The 16,836-nt window shown below is 38.8% G+C and overlaps 1 protein-coding gene across 1 annotated transcript in view; it reads left to right on the top strand.

Annotated features, from left to right (window-relative positions):
* Positions 1 to 243: 243 nt before the first annotated feature.
* LOC115434579 (uncharacterized) overlaps positions 244 to 16,836 on the top strand; it is a 40,985-nt gene continuing 24,392 nt past the window's right edge. The window contains exons 1-2 of the mRNA XM_030156615.1: positions 244 to 354; positions 459 to 1,151. Of these exons, the coding sequence (XP_030012475.1) occupies positions 324 to 354; positions 459 to 1,151 (724 nt within the window). The 5' untranslated portion in view covers positions 244 to 323. The remainder of the gene's footprint in view (positions 355 to 458; positions 1,152 to 16,836) is intronic.

The raw sequence follows: 16,836 nt of genomic DNA, 5'->3' as shown, positions 1-16,836 counted from the left end.
AACACTGGTGAAGCAGCAAAGCTCAACATGTTGTTATAATTATTTGTCATTATGCACCATAAAAGGGTTCTGTTATCTAAAGGTTTTATCATGTTGTCTGTGAAAAAGTGTGCGACCATGTGATGTAACCTGCCTTAAACTGGTTGTGGGTTGGTATTTAGCAGATAATGATCAAACTGGTTATACCATCACTACAACACGCCCAGTGTGAAGTACATATGAAAGGGAGTTGCTGTAGAATAAGCAACATTTGCATTTCTCACACAGCAAATGTAGCAGGTTCTGTCTTTAATGTGAGCATTTTATTAACAAGTACCTCAGCAATGGAAACAAGACAACGAACAGACTCAGTGGGTGAGTACAAACAGTGATGCACTGTGTAGGCGAAGTAAATACTGTATATTACATATTATTCTGTTTGTAACCTTGTGTTTGATTGTGTTCTTCTCTCTTATTAGGAGAACCTCCAGATTTGCGCCTCATCCTTCTTGGATCACAGAGATGTGGATTTAACTCTGTTGCAAATGGAATCTTAGGAGGAACAGACTTTGAATGGGGGAAAAGAACTGCTCAGAATAAGACACGTTCAGCGCAGGTGAACGGTAAGGTGATCCAGCTGGTCAAAGCTCCCGTGTGGCTGAGGAGTTACCATCTGTGTGACACGGCAGAACTCGTCAAAGATGAACTAGTGCTCAGTGTGACTCATTGTGAACCAGGACCACATGCTTTTATTCTGCTGGTCGAGGTGGACTTACCGTTCACAAGTGCATGTGCTAATGCAGTAAAGGCCCACTTAGAGCTTTATGGGGAAAATGTGTGGAACCACACTATTGTGTTGTTTACCTGCGGAGACTGGTTGGACAACATCACTATTGAACAATACATCACTGGGGAAGGAAAAGACCTGGATGAACTCCTCAACAGATGTGGACGAAGGTACGTGTTTGATTGCATGAGCACCCGTCCAACTCTGAGTCAAACTGTTCTGGACCAAGTTGAGACTCTGGTGGAGAGAAATGGAGGAAAACATTTTGAAACGGATGAGAATGTGATCCAGAATATTCTCAAAAAGAGGGAAGAAGTGAACAAGAGAGCAGAAAACAGAAAACAAAGAAGAATCAAACACAAGAAAACATGGGAGAACATGGCAGGTGAGAAGAATTTTTTTTTTTTTTATTGGGAAGCAAGTGCAAATCAATGTATGTCTGTCTGTGTCTGACAACAAATTTAAACATATACACATACAGTATAGGCCAAAAGTTTGGACACACCTTCTCATTCTTCGCATTTTCTTTATTTTCATGACTATTTACATTGTAGATTCTCACTGAAGGCATCAAAACTATGAATGAACACATGTGGAATTATGCACTTAACAAAAAAGTGTGAAATAACTGAAAACATCTCTTATATTCTAGTTTCTTCAAAGTAGCCACCCTTAGCTCTGATGGCTGCCTTGCACACCCTTGGTATTCTCTTGATGAGCTTCCAGAGGTAGTCACCTGAAATGGTTTCCACTTCATAGCTGTGCCTTGTCAGGGTTACTTAGTGGAATTTCTTGCCTTATTGATGGGGTTGGGACCATCAGTTGTGTTGTGCAGAAGTCAGGTTGATGCACAGCTGACAGCCCTATTGGACAACTGTTAGAATGCATATTATGGCGAGAACCAATCAACTAAGTAAAGACAAACGAGTGGCCATCATTACTTTAAGAAATGAAGCTCAGTCAGTCTAGAAAATTTCAAAAACTTTGAATGTGTCCCCAAGTGCAGTCGCAAAAACCATCAAGCGCTCCAACGAAACTGGCTCACATGAGGACCGCCCCAGGAAAGGAAGACCAAGAGTCACCTCTGATGCTGAAGATAAGTTCATCTGAGTCACCAGCCTCAGAAATCACAAATTAACAGCAGCTCAGATTAGAGACCAGATGAATACCACACAGAGCTCGAGCAGCAGACACATCTCTACAACAACTGTTAAGAGGAGACTGCGTGAATCAGGCCTTCATGGTCAAATAGCTGCTAGGAAACCACTGCTCAGGAGAGGCAACAAACAGAAGAGATTTATTTGGGCCAAGAAACCCAAGGAATGGACATTAGACCAGTGGAAATCTGTGCTTTGGTCTGATGAGTCCAAATTTGAGATCTTTGGATCCAACCGCCGTGTCTTTGTGCGACGCAGAAAAGGTGAACGGATGGATGCTACATGCCTGGTTCCCACCGTGAAGCATGGAGGGGGAGGTGTGATGGTGTGGGGGTGCTTTGCTGGTGACGCTGTTGGGGATTTATTCAAGATTGAAGGCAACCTGAATCAGCATGGCTACCACAGCATCCTGAAGTGACATGCCATTCCATCCGGTTTGCGTTTAGTTGGACCATCATTTATGTTTCAACAGGACAATGACCCCAAACACACCTCCAGGCTGTGTGAGGGATATTTGACCAAGAAGGAGAGTGATGGAGTGCTGCGCCAGATGACCTGGCCTCCACAGTCACCGGACCTGAACCCAATCGAGATGGTTTGGGGTGAGCTGGACCGCAGAGTGAAGGCAAAAGGGCCAACAAGTGCTAAGCATCTCTGGGAACTTCTTCAAGACTGTTAGGAAACCATTTCAGGTGACTACCTCTTGAAGCTCATCAAGAGAATGGCAAGAGTGTGCAAAACAGTCATCAGAGCTAAGGGTGGCTACTTTGAAGAAACTAGAATATAAGAGATGTTTTCAGTTATTTCACACTTTTTTGTTAAGTACATAATTCCACATGTGTTCATTCATAGTTTTGATGCCTTCAGTGAGAATCTACAATGTAAATAGTCATGAAAATAAAGAAAATGCAAAGAATGAGAAGGTGTGTCCAAACTTTTGGCCTGTACTGTACATGTGCCAAGACATTAACCAAGATATAACTCACAAAAATAAATAAATAAATTAGATATATGTATAAACACATGTACACATGTATACACATACATAGGTGCATCATTACAATTGGCAGTCAAACCTAAATCAAAAAAATATCAAAGAAAAATAACAAAACACCTGCATATTTTATAGCCCCTTAATTCTATCCAACCCCATCCCACAGATCTTTCTCTAAATTTCATGACATGCTGGATATTTCAAATGAATACATACTTAGAGTGTGTGTGTGTGGCAGACTGCAATGGGACAAGTAAGAGTGAATCGTTGGATGTGAATGAGTTTTTTATATAGATGGAGGTATAGAAATGCATTTTATACTGTTTTTTGTATGTTTTAGTTTTATTAATGTCTGTTTTTTTAAACTCCCGGGGAAAGTCTATTCCAAGGTACTGGAGAGGAGGATCCGACCGATAGTCGAACCTCGGATCCAGGAGGAACAATGCGGTTTTCGTCCCGGTCGCGGAACGCTGGACCAGCTCTATACTCTCCATCGGGTGCTCGAGGGTTCATGGGAGTTCGCCCAACCAGTCCACATGTGTTTTGTGGATCTGGAGAAGGCGTTCGACCGTGTCCCTCGTGGTATCCTGTGGGGGGTGCTTCGGGAGTATGGGGTCCGGGGCCCTTTGCTAAGGGCAGTCCGGTCCTTGTATGACCGAAGCAGGAGCCTGGTTCGCATTGCCGGCAGTAAGTCAGACCTGTTCCAGGTGCACACTGGTCTCCGGCAGGGCTGCCCTCTGTCACCGGTTCTGTTCATTATTTTTATGGACAGAATTTCTAGGCGCAGCCAGGGGCTCCGGGTTTGGGGACCACAGGATTTCATCTCTGCTTTTTGCAGACGACGTTGTCCTGTTGGCCTCATCGAACCTGGACCTTCAGCGTGCCCTGGGGCGGTTTGCAGCCGAGTGTGAAGCGAGCGGGATGAGGATCAGCACCTCCAAATCCGAGGCCATGGTTCTCGACCGGAAAAAGGTGGTTTGCCCTCTCCGGGTCGGTGGGGAGTCTTTGCCCCAAGTGGAAGAGTTTAAGTATCTCGGGGTCTTGTTCACGAGTGAGGGAAGGATGGAGCGTGAGATTGACAGACGGATCGGTGCAGCGTCTGCAGTGATGCAGTCACTGTACCGGTCGGTTGTGGTGAAGAAGGAGCTGAGCCGAGAGGCGAAGCTCTTGATTTACCGGTCAGTCTACGTTCCTACCCTCACCTATGGTCATGAACTTTGGGTCATGACCGAAAGGACAAGATCCCGGATACAAGCGGTCGAAATGAGTTTCCTCCGCAGGGTGGCTGGGCGCACCCTTAGGGATAGGGTGAGGAGCTCAGTCACCAGGGAGGAGCTCGGAGTAGAGCCGCTGCTCCTCCGCGTCGAGAGGGGCCAGCTGAGGTGGCTCGGGCATTTGTTTCGGATGCCTCCTGGACGCCTCCCTGGGGAGGTGTTCCGGGCATGTCCCACCGGGAGGAGACCTCGGGGAAGACCCAGGACACGTTGGAGAGACTATGTCTCTCGGCTGGCCTGGGAACGCCTCGGGGTCCCCCCGGAAGAGCTGGAGGAGGTGTCGGGGGAGAGGGAAGTCTGGGCATCCCTGGTTAGACTGTTACCCCCGCGACCCGGCCCCGGATAAGCGGTGGATAATGGATGGATGGATGGATGGATGTTTTTTTAATGATAACATCAGCCTGCAAAGGGACTACGGGTGGAAATTAGCACTAGTACTCCAACCTGGCACACTACATCTCTCCTGTTTAAGGTTAATGTATATTGTACATTGTCCCTGTCTAAATAAAATGAATAAAAATAAATTAATACAAAGTAATAATAAAGGGTTAAATCATAGCTCAACCTACATCAAGTCCCTCCTTCCTAGCTTTGAGCACACGCTGGCCTGCTCCATTCATCTTGGCAACAGAGAGCTCCAGAGGTAACATCTCTATTAAAGAATAAATCCATTGATGGACAGTGAGTGAGTGCAGTGATTGCCACCTAACCGCCAACATCTTTTTAGCTACTGTACATCAGCCACAGCAAGCTTTGCATATGGCAGTGGTTCCCAACCTTTTTTGGCTCGTGACCCAATTTTAACATCACAAATTTCTGGCAACCCCAGACATTCAAAATGGAGACTTTTTTTTTTGCTCATATTAATTTGTTTTTGGTCATATAATAGTTTGCTATACTATGTTGCAAATAAATGTTAATTTTAGATGCCATTTAGTCTATATAATGTATATTATTATGGACGGAGGCAGAAAAGCCAGGCGTAGATTACTGCACAAAGTGAGAATTTTATTTTCCTTGGTCAGGATATGTACAGTCAGTCCAGCTTGGATTTACAAGGCTGACAATTAATACTGAACAAACAAGAACTCAAACTATGAATTATGAAAGAGCTGCAGCATCTGAAACCAACCACAATGAACATTTGAAAGATAAACAGAACCACAGTGCTTCAGCTTCAGAGTTTGTCATGTCTTTTATGTATTGGGATTGTCTCTCTCAACTCACCATCTATTTTTTAGAAGTAAGGTTTTTTTGGTTTTTTTTTTTTTTGTTTGTTTGTTTTTTTCGTTGTTTTTTTTTTTAATCAATTACTAGAAATTTCAAGGGACCCCATTTGAATTCCAGGTGATCCCACATGGGGTCCCAACCCAAAGGTTGAAAAAAACTGGCATACGGTTAAAGTTTTGCCTGGAATCATCATTTAAAAGCATACATTTTGGAGAGAACTCTAAACCAAGTGCATCAGAGAGAAGTTTTACAACTTGTTGCCTGAAATTTTGAGCTGACGGACACTCCCACATAATATGCAAGAACGTCCCTATTTGACTCAAGTCACATAAAGCACAATTTGGAGAAGGAGATAGCTTAATCATGAAATGTCACTTTGGTGTTAAATAAGTATGATATAGGCAGTTGAGATTGGTTAATTTATTACTTAGATTTTTTAAGGAATGTGTAATATTCCTCCACACTCTAGGCCAGTCTATAGATGATTCAGCGCAATCCTTGTTCCACACATTTATTATCATTGAAGGAGTCTCTGCATGTTCCAACAAACTAGTATAAATTGCAGACGTGTCCTTCAATTAGCCCCAATATTCTCTTAACTAATTCCATTACTGGATAATTAGTAGGTTTCCTGTCGATCTATACACCTGCTGCCCTCAAGGCAGAACGTAATTATAGATATAAAAAGAAAAAGTTTGATGACAGTTTAAAGGTTTCACTCAAATCCTGAAAGCTTCTTAATCCATCATCGTTCATAATATCTCCTAAACTGCAGATTCCTGATTTAAGCCACTGAGGTGAAATGAAGTGCTCTCCACCAGATTTTAGAAAACTGTTATAGAATATTGGAGTACTTGCATGTCATTTAGATGTCCAATTATATAATCTGTATTTTTATTAAAGTTACCAGATAAACATGTTTGTCAAACCGTTCATGACTGATATGTCCAAATGTTGTCTTTATCAGACGTCTCTAAGCCTTTGATTTTACATCATTACTTGGAATTAGAATTTTCATTTTGATACTGGATTCTCTCAAGTTTGTTTTTCTACTGTACGTTATGAGTATGTCTAGACATGCATTAGTGTTACATTTATGGACAAGAAAAAAAAAACTTTTGAATTATTTTTGACCAACCACTAATGTCTTTTCAGGATCACCCATGTCTGAGGTAACCATCGTCATGCTCGGTTGGGTTTTTGCTGTAAAATCTGAAGTCAGTCGTGTCATTCTGGGCATACCTCAAAAAGAGGGAAGAACAGAAACATGTGACAAAGAAACAAAAGTCATGAAAAATGGACTGAAGGTGACTGTTGTAGATACCCCTGGATGGTGGAAATACTTCTCTGCCAGTTTGGTGCCAAATTCTGTCAGATCTGAGATCATGAAGGCATTAGATGAGGATGAGGAAACAGGCCACACATCTGCCAAAGAAAAATCCCACGACAAGGTTTCCTCTGGCCGTGCTTTCCTCCTAATGATACCAGCTGACACTTCATTTACCAACGAACAGAAGAAGATCATAGAAGACAACATGAAACCTTTTGGTGAGACAATCTGGCAGAACACCATGGTGGTCTTCACCAGAGCTCAGTGGCTTGGAAACTTTGACATTGAGCAGCACATTGAAAGTGAAGGGGAGGCTCTGATCTGGCTGGTGGAGCAGTGTGGGAACAGATACTTTATCTTCAGTGATGAAGTAAAACACCAGAGTGAACTTGAAGATCAGGGAGAGAAGCTGGTAGACATGGTTGTGGACATGGTGTCAAAAGATCAGAGCCTTCAGATACCTTCAAATAAGGACAAAGAACAAATGGCAGAAACTGGACACCGTACAGAGGAGGGAAGTCCTGAGGAACCAGTCGACCATGATCTTAAGAAGTTGGTGGAGGTCCTCCACAGAGAGTGGGAGTGGGGATCATGGGAAATGAAAGAGTTTCTTGCAAGATTTGCTCAAAGACCAACTACCAGATACCTAAAACGTGACATAAGCATCAACAGACTTTTTAATTGTAAGTACATGTTTCCAGATTTTAGATGGCAACTAAGAAAAAAAGCGCTCTATAAATGTCCTTGGCCACATGTCTTTTGGGTTTGACAAGAAAGCATTAATAACATTCTCCCTGTCTAGATCAAGTAAAACCACACATTCAACCTCCTTTTAATAGGTAATAGGGAAGCTTAGAATTTAAGGTAGAAAACACTGCAAAACTTAAGGAATTGTGTTTATATCTGTTTTGAAGAAAGCTAACATCAAGCTGATGTGATTTTAATCCAGTTACAAAGTCGAGCCATACGAGAGAAGAGATAGAAAAGATACTAAGAGATGAACTGCGTGGTAGAAGTCTGGAAGAGGTGTTGGAGACTGCACTGCAAATCTACTTCCAAAGAGAATGTGGAGCATTTGGTAAGTAATTCCCTAAACTTAATGTACAATACATTTAAAAAGGATATAAACTTCAGACAGATTTTTTTTTGCTTTTCCTTTAAGTATCAGTTCATCTTTACTAAATACTGAAACAGATTTGATTCTTCATTTTGTACAGATATCCTGTCGATCATGTTTGAAAAAGACCAGTTCAAGTCTGAGTGGAAGCAGCTGTTTGAGAGGGAGTGGGCCAGGAGGGAAGTACGTATGATGGAGCATGTTCTCGCAAAGTATTTCACTGACAGTAAAGAAGATGCTGGTGAGTATTTCAACACCCTCACTGTTTTTAATGTCGTTTCCATGTGTCTGTTTTGGATTATTCATTCGGGGTCAATCTTTTGGTGGCACTAAGTAAGAAAGTCACAGATCCTCCTCTTTACAACACAGCAGCACACAGTACAACTGTATGCATCACTGTGCAATTAACTGTATTATGTTGTGTGGTTCTATTCCAGATGCAGGTGAGGCTCACATGAGGAGATGTAAAGAACCTCCTGTACAGATGGAGAGATCGACATCTTTGGAAAGTTCTCTATGGATGGATCGATTGTCTCCTTTGATCAAGGAAATAGTCAAAGGAATCTTAAAGAGATTTAAAGAATTAAACAAAGCAATACACAGCTGAATATTCGGTGATGAGGTAAAAAGAGCTTTGATGTTATCAAATAGATAATATTCTTGGAGGATCCAGTAAGGACAGAAAGAGAAAAGTCTTTTGTTTTTATTCATTTAAAGGGCATTGACTAGTCATGTATATAGTAGCTTAAATGAGCAGTGAATGTACATTTATCCTCATTTAAAAAAAAAAAAAAAAAAAAAAGCGCATTTGGGCATTGTTGTCTTACCTCTGTTTCAGATCAAGGGTTTCCCTATCATGATAACACAATTATTTCACAGCATCTTCTACACATGTGAAGAAAACATGCTTTTCTACCACATTTTACTGTCATTTACGGTTGCGTGATCCTCTAGGAACTGTATTATTTATTCATTCATTTATATTCACATTGTTTCCAGTTAGATATCATGTAGTGAGTCCAGTTTATTGTTGAAAGGCTGGAAATAATTTGGTTACATTTAACATACAAAATAGAAATGATTATTTTAAGGCATACAGTACATTCACTCAGAAAACTTTGAAGAATCACCCAAAGATGTGATACATACCTCATTAGTAAGCATTATTGTCTCATTTCCTTGCTTATGAGTATAATGTGAAAATCAACAACCTGTTTTTATTGTATTTTCCAGGATATGAGCTGTAACTTAGCAAAGTATAAATTTCTGCTCTTTACTGTTTGTGACTTTGTAGATCACTGCGCTCTGCAGTGTACATCTATAAATGATAAGTTGAGGCATAATATTAATTTAAAATGGCACCTATTTTTTTGTCTTTCAGGGTATTCACATTTTTGTGAAAGGGTATTTTATAAACGTAAACATTATCATAATTTAATTTCACTATTTTTACACTACAACAAGGTCTGGTGAACACAGAGGGTACTCAACCAAACCCCTCCGTCCAATCCACCCATTTGGCAAGTTCACCACATGACTCTTTTTATAGGGATACCTGAAAGACAAAGTCTACGCTATGAGACCTGCAACAGTCACTGAATTGAGAGCAGCCATGGAACGTGAATGTACGCAAATATCAAGGGAAATGTTTTGTGATGTGTGCGATTCCACTGCTTGGTGTTGTCAGCAGTGTCTGGACCAGAACAGGCGGTGACAAAACAATAAAAGGATGTTTGTCAATTCTATTACATTTTGAAAATTAAATGAATTTAATAAACACCTACTTTACAATTATTTAAAGTGTGTATACATTTTTTTGGGACACCCTGTATATGCAGCTTTTTAACATCGATAAGTCATTATATGCATTTAGTTTGTGGTGTTTTTTTTTTTTTTTCCACATTTTAACCTTTCCTTAAATGACTTATCACCATTTATTATAATATTATCCACTGCATTTTGCGATAAAAATCAGGAATTTACCTACATTTGGTTTTGCTGTTCTTTTAGATATTCATAAAATCTCAGTGTAAATTCAGAGGTTATTATATGAAAACAGAAAACTGATGAAAAAAGGTCACTTTTTCAGGAAAATAATACAGCAAGTGAACAAAAAAAAAACAGAGCTAATATTCATCAAACTACTGAACATGGGTTTTACTGGTGAATCAGTGTTGCTGAAGGTGGCAGTGTTTCCACGTTCAGCTACAGATCCTCTGAATGTCCAAATCTGATGACTTTGTAAACCTGCGAAACTGTATTTTACCTGAATTATTTACAAGTATTGATAAGATTAATGATTTAAAAGTTATCATATGTTTTAGATCAGTGGGTACTTTTGATCACCTGCAGCTCCTTAGGTCTTTGAGGGTTAAATATAACAGTCAGTGAAACGATAGATAGCGTAGATCTTGAGCCAATAGTTCTCTTAACATGAGAAACACCATAATTATTGTGATCAAAAATGTACAGGATATTGAACACTAGATGGCAGTGTTGGCCTGCTTCACCAAAGACAAAATCAGACTTACAGCTTCATTGTGCAGACCTCAGATTTATTTCCCCTGCAGAAATTTAATGTAACAGCACTTCAACAATGATTATTTAGTGTGAGATTAAAGTGGTTAAATAAATCCTGTAATTTTTAATAGGCATGTTAAATTTTGATATTGACTAGTCTTCTGGAAGAGTATACCCCATACTCTACTAAAGAATTGGAAGTAATAGCTTTTACCTCCGTAATTGCTAAACACCACCTCCTTCTAAACTGGAAATCCGCAACAGTCCCTTCCAGCAAACAATGGATTAACGTGGTTATGTCCTTTTTAAAAGTAGAGAAAATTAGTTATTCAAAATGAGGAAACTCGAACAAATTCTACAATAAAGAGCAACCGTTGGTGAATTTTTTTGAGACAATGTAATTCCATTTATTTATTTATTTATTTATTTATTTATTTATGTGACCAGTTTAATTATTTTTACACAGACTATCTTTTAGTATTCTTTTCATTGTATCGTTTGTTGGGTTTCATTGTTATTTTATATGCAAATCAAAATCTAATGGTGTATACAAACATGGTTAATTTTCAACTTTCTTTGTCATATGCGTTCAGGGTACAAGTACCATGGCAATGAAACAAGTGTGCCCTGGCTCTCTCTGCCCGGTATAAAAAATAAATAACAAACAAATAATCATAGCAACAGTAAAAATACTTAATAAATAGCACTATCCCTCCTATTGTAACACAGAAACACAAAATAAATAAATACAATTCTAAAAGCTGTAAGTCAGGCTGCAGGTTTCCAGCTTCCTCCTTCTGGCTGAGCTGCTGTTCAGCAGCCGTGCAGCCTGAGGAAAAAACCTGTTTCTGAAGCGAGTCTCTAGTCCGGGTTTTGTAAGCTTTTTAAGCGCTTTTCTGATGGTAGATAATAAAAGAGACTGTGCACTGTGACTTGTGTCCTGTATGATGCCAGGATATGTAAGTATATGTAAGTGCCTTTGTTCCTCTTATATACACATAAATATAAAATATGAAACAGAAATTCTGATATTGACAATATACATTCAGAAAATTCTGTATAATGATATGTATATGTAGTATTGAATTAGTAAAAACTTTATAAGCTGCTATTAGGTGACTAAAACAAGGTTAAAAAAAATCTGATATCATGTGTGACTCAACTGAGAGCAGAATGTAATGATGAGAATTCAAGTGTTTTGGTGCTCCGTGAAAACAACAGTGACAGTTAAAGCAAAGAGATTTTCATCAGTAAAACTATGGTTCAAGGTCACTTCATTTATGCCTGTGGGTAGATTTGTTTTGTAGATAGTGATTGCATATTTTGACTCTGCAAAAGCCACACACTTGAACCTGTTAGGCAGGTTACTTCATTTAGTGTCAAGACAAGACAAAAAGTGCTGTGTCCACCATTCATCAGTACAGCAGCATGGATAAGTAAAAGGATAAAATAAATAACTAAGATCAAATAAATAAAAACAAGATGCAATAAAACACAATAAAAAAAACTCAAGAAAATAAAAACAGTATCTGGGATAAAAACCAAGGTAAGAGCATAAAATTCAAAAATTAGAGGTCACAAAATACTAGAGCAAAGAAATAGGATAAATAACTAAATAAGTAAATAAAGTGCAATGTCACTATTTCTTATTGACCTCAATGATGGCGACAGGAACAAAACTGTTTTATAACGCTGTGTCCTGCACCTTTCAACCTCTAGAAGAAAATAATAAAGAAAAGGATTAGGTGTGAATGCATTTAAAGTCTATATCAATTATTTCTAAAGCAGACTTGTGTAAAACTTTTAGAGTAAAAGGTTGATGACATTTATGAATACTGTTATTGTAATTAAAAAGTACAATCACCACCAGTGATTTATCTTTCTCTTTCATTTGTTCATGGAAATAGAAAAATACAAACAAAAACGTATAGAACATTATAAATAATATACAATATACAAAAAGCCTTGATAAAACAAAGACAGAAAACATTAAAATAATTAAAACTGTAATAATACTGAATCAAACTCTGGTCTGAAAGGGATGTGAAATGCATTTTTCCTAATTCTAAATAAACACACTGAGCAAAGAAAAGTGAAACTATCAACCTGAAGGACACGTTGAGTCACCAGAGGAATATTGTCTACTGTAAAAACAATATCACATGTACCAGCACTTTTATGGAAAGTTATAATTAGATTTGGACTAAGTGAGTTTTACATCTAATAGGAACTGTTTCTCATCTACCCTTAAATGTCCAACTGTAAAGAAAACTTTTAGAGTCTGAAGTAGTTGAGATAGATAAGAAATAGGGCTGCATGATATTGGAAAAAACTGACATTGCGATTTTTTTTAACCCTGCAATATATATTACTATATGAAAAAATACTCAGGAGGATATAATAGCTGTGTGGCACCATCGTAAATGGTCAAACTAATTAGTTGTCATTCCTCGTTGTGGCAACAATCGCAAGGCACTGCTGACACAGAACACGTTTCAGTATCATCCTTCTTGTACCCGAAATAATACCAGATAACTCGTTGCTTTCCTTTTTGGCACCAAGTCTTAGTTACAGTGCTTTTCACTTGTTTGTTGCTCATTTTTCAATGTTGTTACCAGCGACTCACTTAAAACTGATTAAGAACGTTTGTGATTGATGGATCGCTGTGTTCAGTGTGTGTGAGATACCCTTGAACTTAGACGAGAACACGCTGAGTTCATTTGCCTCTTACACTGCAGGACCTGCGATTGAACTATTGTGCAGACGTACATTGCAATGACGTTGTTTAAATGATATATTGTGTAGCTCTAACAAGAAATGTGTTAACTTTACCAAATTGATTCAGATTTACATTATTTAGTCTCATTGTAGAAAACAGAAAGTATGCATTCTAGATTTTTCATTAATGGAGGAGGATATGTCATTTAACAGTTTGAAAGTGACACCGTGTAATACACAAAATATTATTTAAAAATGCACAATAACATTTTTTTAACAGATTGACTCAGATTAGTTTTTGTTATATTTATTTTATTTACGTCATTGTGCACTTTAAAAGAATTCTGTCATGCAAATGTGTTTTCATGTTGTCTGTCAAAACGATTCATGATGAGGTTGTGAAATGCACCTGGCACTTGGAAATGGACCTGCCTTTAAAACAAACCGGTTGTGGGTGTTCGTTGCATGTAATGATCAAACTGGTTATAGCAACACTATAACACGCCCATACTGAGCACTGACAGAGTGTAGAGAAAGGTTGTTTGACACCAAATGAGATGACAGTTTTCAAATACAGGGCTGTAAAGGATAGAGCGGATAAATCTCCTGCATCCAGACCACAGACTAGCAGCAGAACCTGATGACCTCATAAATGCAACATGTTATTCATTCTTGATAGAACATGATGGTGAAATACAGGGACATTGGTCCTATTTGTAAAAAGTAGTAGCAGGTTGTTCTCTCTTTAATGTGAACATTTTAGTGACAAATACCTCAGCAATGGAAACAAGACAACGAACAGACTCAAAGGGTGAGTACAAACAGTGATGCACTGTGTAGGCGAAGTAAATACTGTATATTACATATTATTCTGTTGGTAAACTTGTGTTTTTAATTGTGTTCTTCTCTCTTTTTAGGACAACCTCCAAATTTCAGCCTCGTCCTTGTTGGATCACAAAGATGTGGAGTTAACTCTATTGCAAATGGAATCTTAGGAGGAACAGACTTTGAATGGGAGAAAAGAACTGCTCAGAGTAAGACACATTCAGCAAAGGTGAACGGTAAGGTGATCCAGCTGGTCAAAGCTCCTGTGTGGCTGAGGAGTTACCATCTGTGTGATACATCAGAACTGGTCAAAGATGAACAGGTGCTCAGTGTGACCCGCTGTGAACCAGGACCACATGCTTTTATTCTGCTGGTTGAGGTGGACTTACCTTTCACAAGTGCATGTGCTAATGCAGTAAAGGCCCACTTAGAGCTTTATGGGGAAAATGTGTGGAACCACACTATTGTGTTGTTTACCTGTGGAGACTGGTTGGACAACATCACTATTGAAGAATACATCACTGGGGAAGGAAAAGACCTGGATGAACTCCTTGACAGATGTGGACGAAGGTACGTGTTTGATTGCATGAGCACCCGTCCAACTCTGAGTCAAACTCTTCTGGACCAGGTTGAGACTCTGGTGGAGAGAAATGGAGGAAGACATTTTAAAACTGATGAGAATGTGATCCAGAATATTCTCCAAAAGAGGGAAGAAGTGAACAAGGGAGCAGAAAACAGAAAAAGAAGAATCAAACACAAGAAAACATGGGAGAACATGGCAGGTGAGAAGACTTTTTATTTATTTTTTTTATTGGGAAGCAAGTGCAAATCAATATATGTATGTCAGTGCAGACAAGAAATTTAAACATATAAACATACATGTGCCAAGACATGAACCAAGATATAACTCAAAAAAATAAATAAGATATATGTATAAACTAGGGTTAGGAATCTTAGTTGTAAGGCTGATATGATACGCATCTTGACTTGGCGGTGCGAATACTCCATGGGAAGCAACTGGTTTGTCAGCCTGCTGTTGAAGAGAACAACATGGCATTTACACAGGTATTTATGTCAGGTGACAAACAGTAGAGAGGAGGGAGGAGGTAGAGGAGGAGAGGCTGTAAATTCACAGGTGAGGTTAAATCATAATGGATGTTAGACACAAGAACAACATTACAGAATGCATTAAATTCTTGTATTGTCTTAAGATATTCAGATATGCATCATAAACATGTCAATTACTGATTTTTTTTTTTTTTCTGACTATGATTGTTTGCTCATTTGATCAGCTGTACATGACATGAAATTATGATTGCAAATGCAAAAAAACATCAACTTTCAGGAGTACTGCCTTCGAGCACTTTTGTGTCCCCACCAATGTCAAAATCCAACCTACTCGCTTGTTTCTGGTAAAAAAATCAAACAAACAAAAAAAAAAATGCAGTGCAGTTCAATGAGCTTGATTATTTATTAATCAAATAAGACCATGACTTTTTACAAAGTGGCTTTAGTTCAATTTCAGAACAGGTGCCTCACATTCAGTCAGAGGAAAAAGTTAGGACTTTGTTTCCAAAGTTTTTTCTCTGCATGTTTCTAACACTCAACTTCTTGCTCCTTCACCGAATCAGTTTGTAATGAAATGTATTTGTAATGAAGGTAAAACAGAAAAAGGTTCTGTCACTTTAAGAGACACCTGAGCAAGATATTCTGGGATGTGCTGTTGGATATGTATGACACTGTTTAGGGGAGTATCTCCGGTATGAAGGGCTAAGGAAGTATCTGTGGTTTGTAGGGCAGTATTCAGATAGGTTAAGAAGTTGATCAGTTACGCAGTACCCGTTCATAAACCACATGTCGTCACTTCCCTTCTATGTCTGTCAGATTCACATACACACATTACAGTATTCATCCGCGGCGCTCGTGCCACAGTGCATCCACGAAGCTCAGACTGTTAGTGTACAGTGTACACATCCGCGAATCCTCGGCACATGTTAACGTGGGTCTGAGGGAAAGAAAAACTTTACCCAAATAAACAGTAACACTTTTAAATGCTAGTAAAAATATATTCTATTGAACGGATTGAATTTTATTGATACAAAAATTCAATAACCAATGCATTGCGATACCATTCCAAACTTTTCATTCACTCGCAGTTTCTCTACCGGTGCACTCAGATCGTGCACGCGCGTGCCGGTGTATCAATGCGTATTGGATAATCTTCCCATCCCTAGTATAAACACATGTCCACACGTATACACATACATACATGCATCATTACATTTGGCAGTCATACCTAAATCAATAAAAGATAAAAGAAAAATAATACAAAACACCTGCAGATTTTATAGTCCCTTAAAGTTATACCTACCGGTGTGGCATGTCTCACAGCACTTAGTAAAAATGTGAACATGAACAACCCACCTCCCTCCAAACCCCCGCACGCTTCCCCTTGTCTGAGCTCTGAGGTTTGCTAGGATCGCCCCCTGTTGCCTGAAAAATCACGATAAAACAGCTGACAATGACACGTCACAGGAACAACAAGTGACCCTTCTGAGGAAGGCAACAGGTTGTAACTGAAACATGTTAAGATAAAAGAATTAACTCTTTTTCCATCTGTCTAACAAAAATAAAAGGAAATTTGTATCACAAATTTCTAGCGACCCCAGACATTCAAAACGGAAACTTTTTTTTTTTTTTTTTTTTTTGCTAAAATTAATTTGTTTTTGGTCATGTAATAGTTTGCTGTACTACGTTTTAAATAAAAATTCATTTTAGTTGACATTTAGTCTGTATAATGTATATTATTATGGACGGAGGCAGAAAAGCCAGGTGTAGATTACTAGACAAAGTGAGAATTTTATTTTCCTTGGTCAGGATATGTACAGTCAGTCCAGCTTGGATT

This window comes from Sphaeramia orbicularis, chromosome 15 (genome assembly GCF_902148855.1).
Source record: "Sphaeramia orbicularis chromosome 15, fSphaOr1.1, whole genome shotgun sequence".
NCBI classification, from domain to species: Eukaryota; Metazoa; Chordata; class Actinopteri; order Kurtiformes; family Apogonidae; genus Sphaeramia; species Sphaeramia orbicularis.
This window is presented reverse-complemented; position numbering and strand designations above follow the sequence as displayed.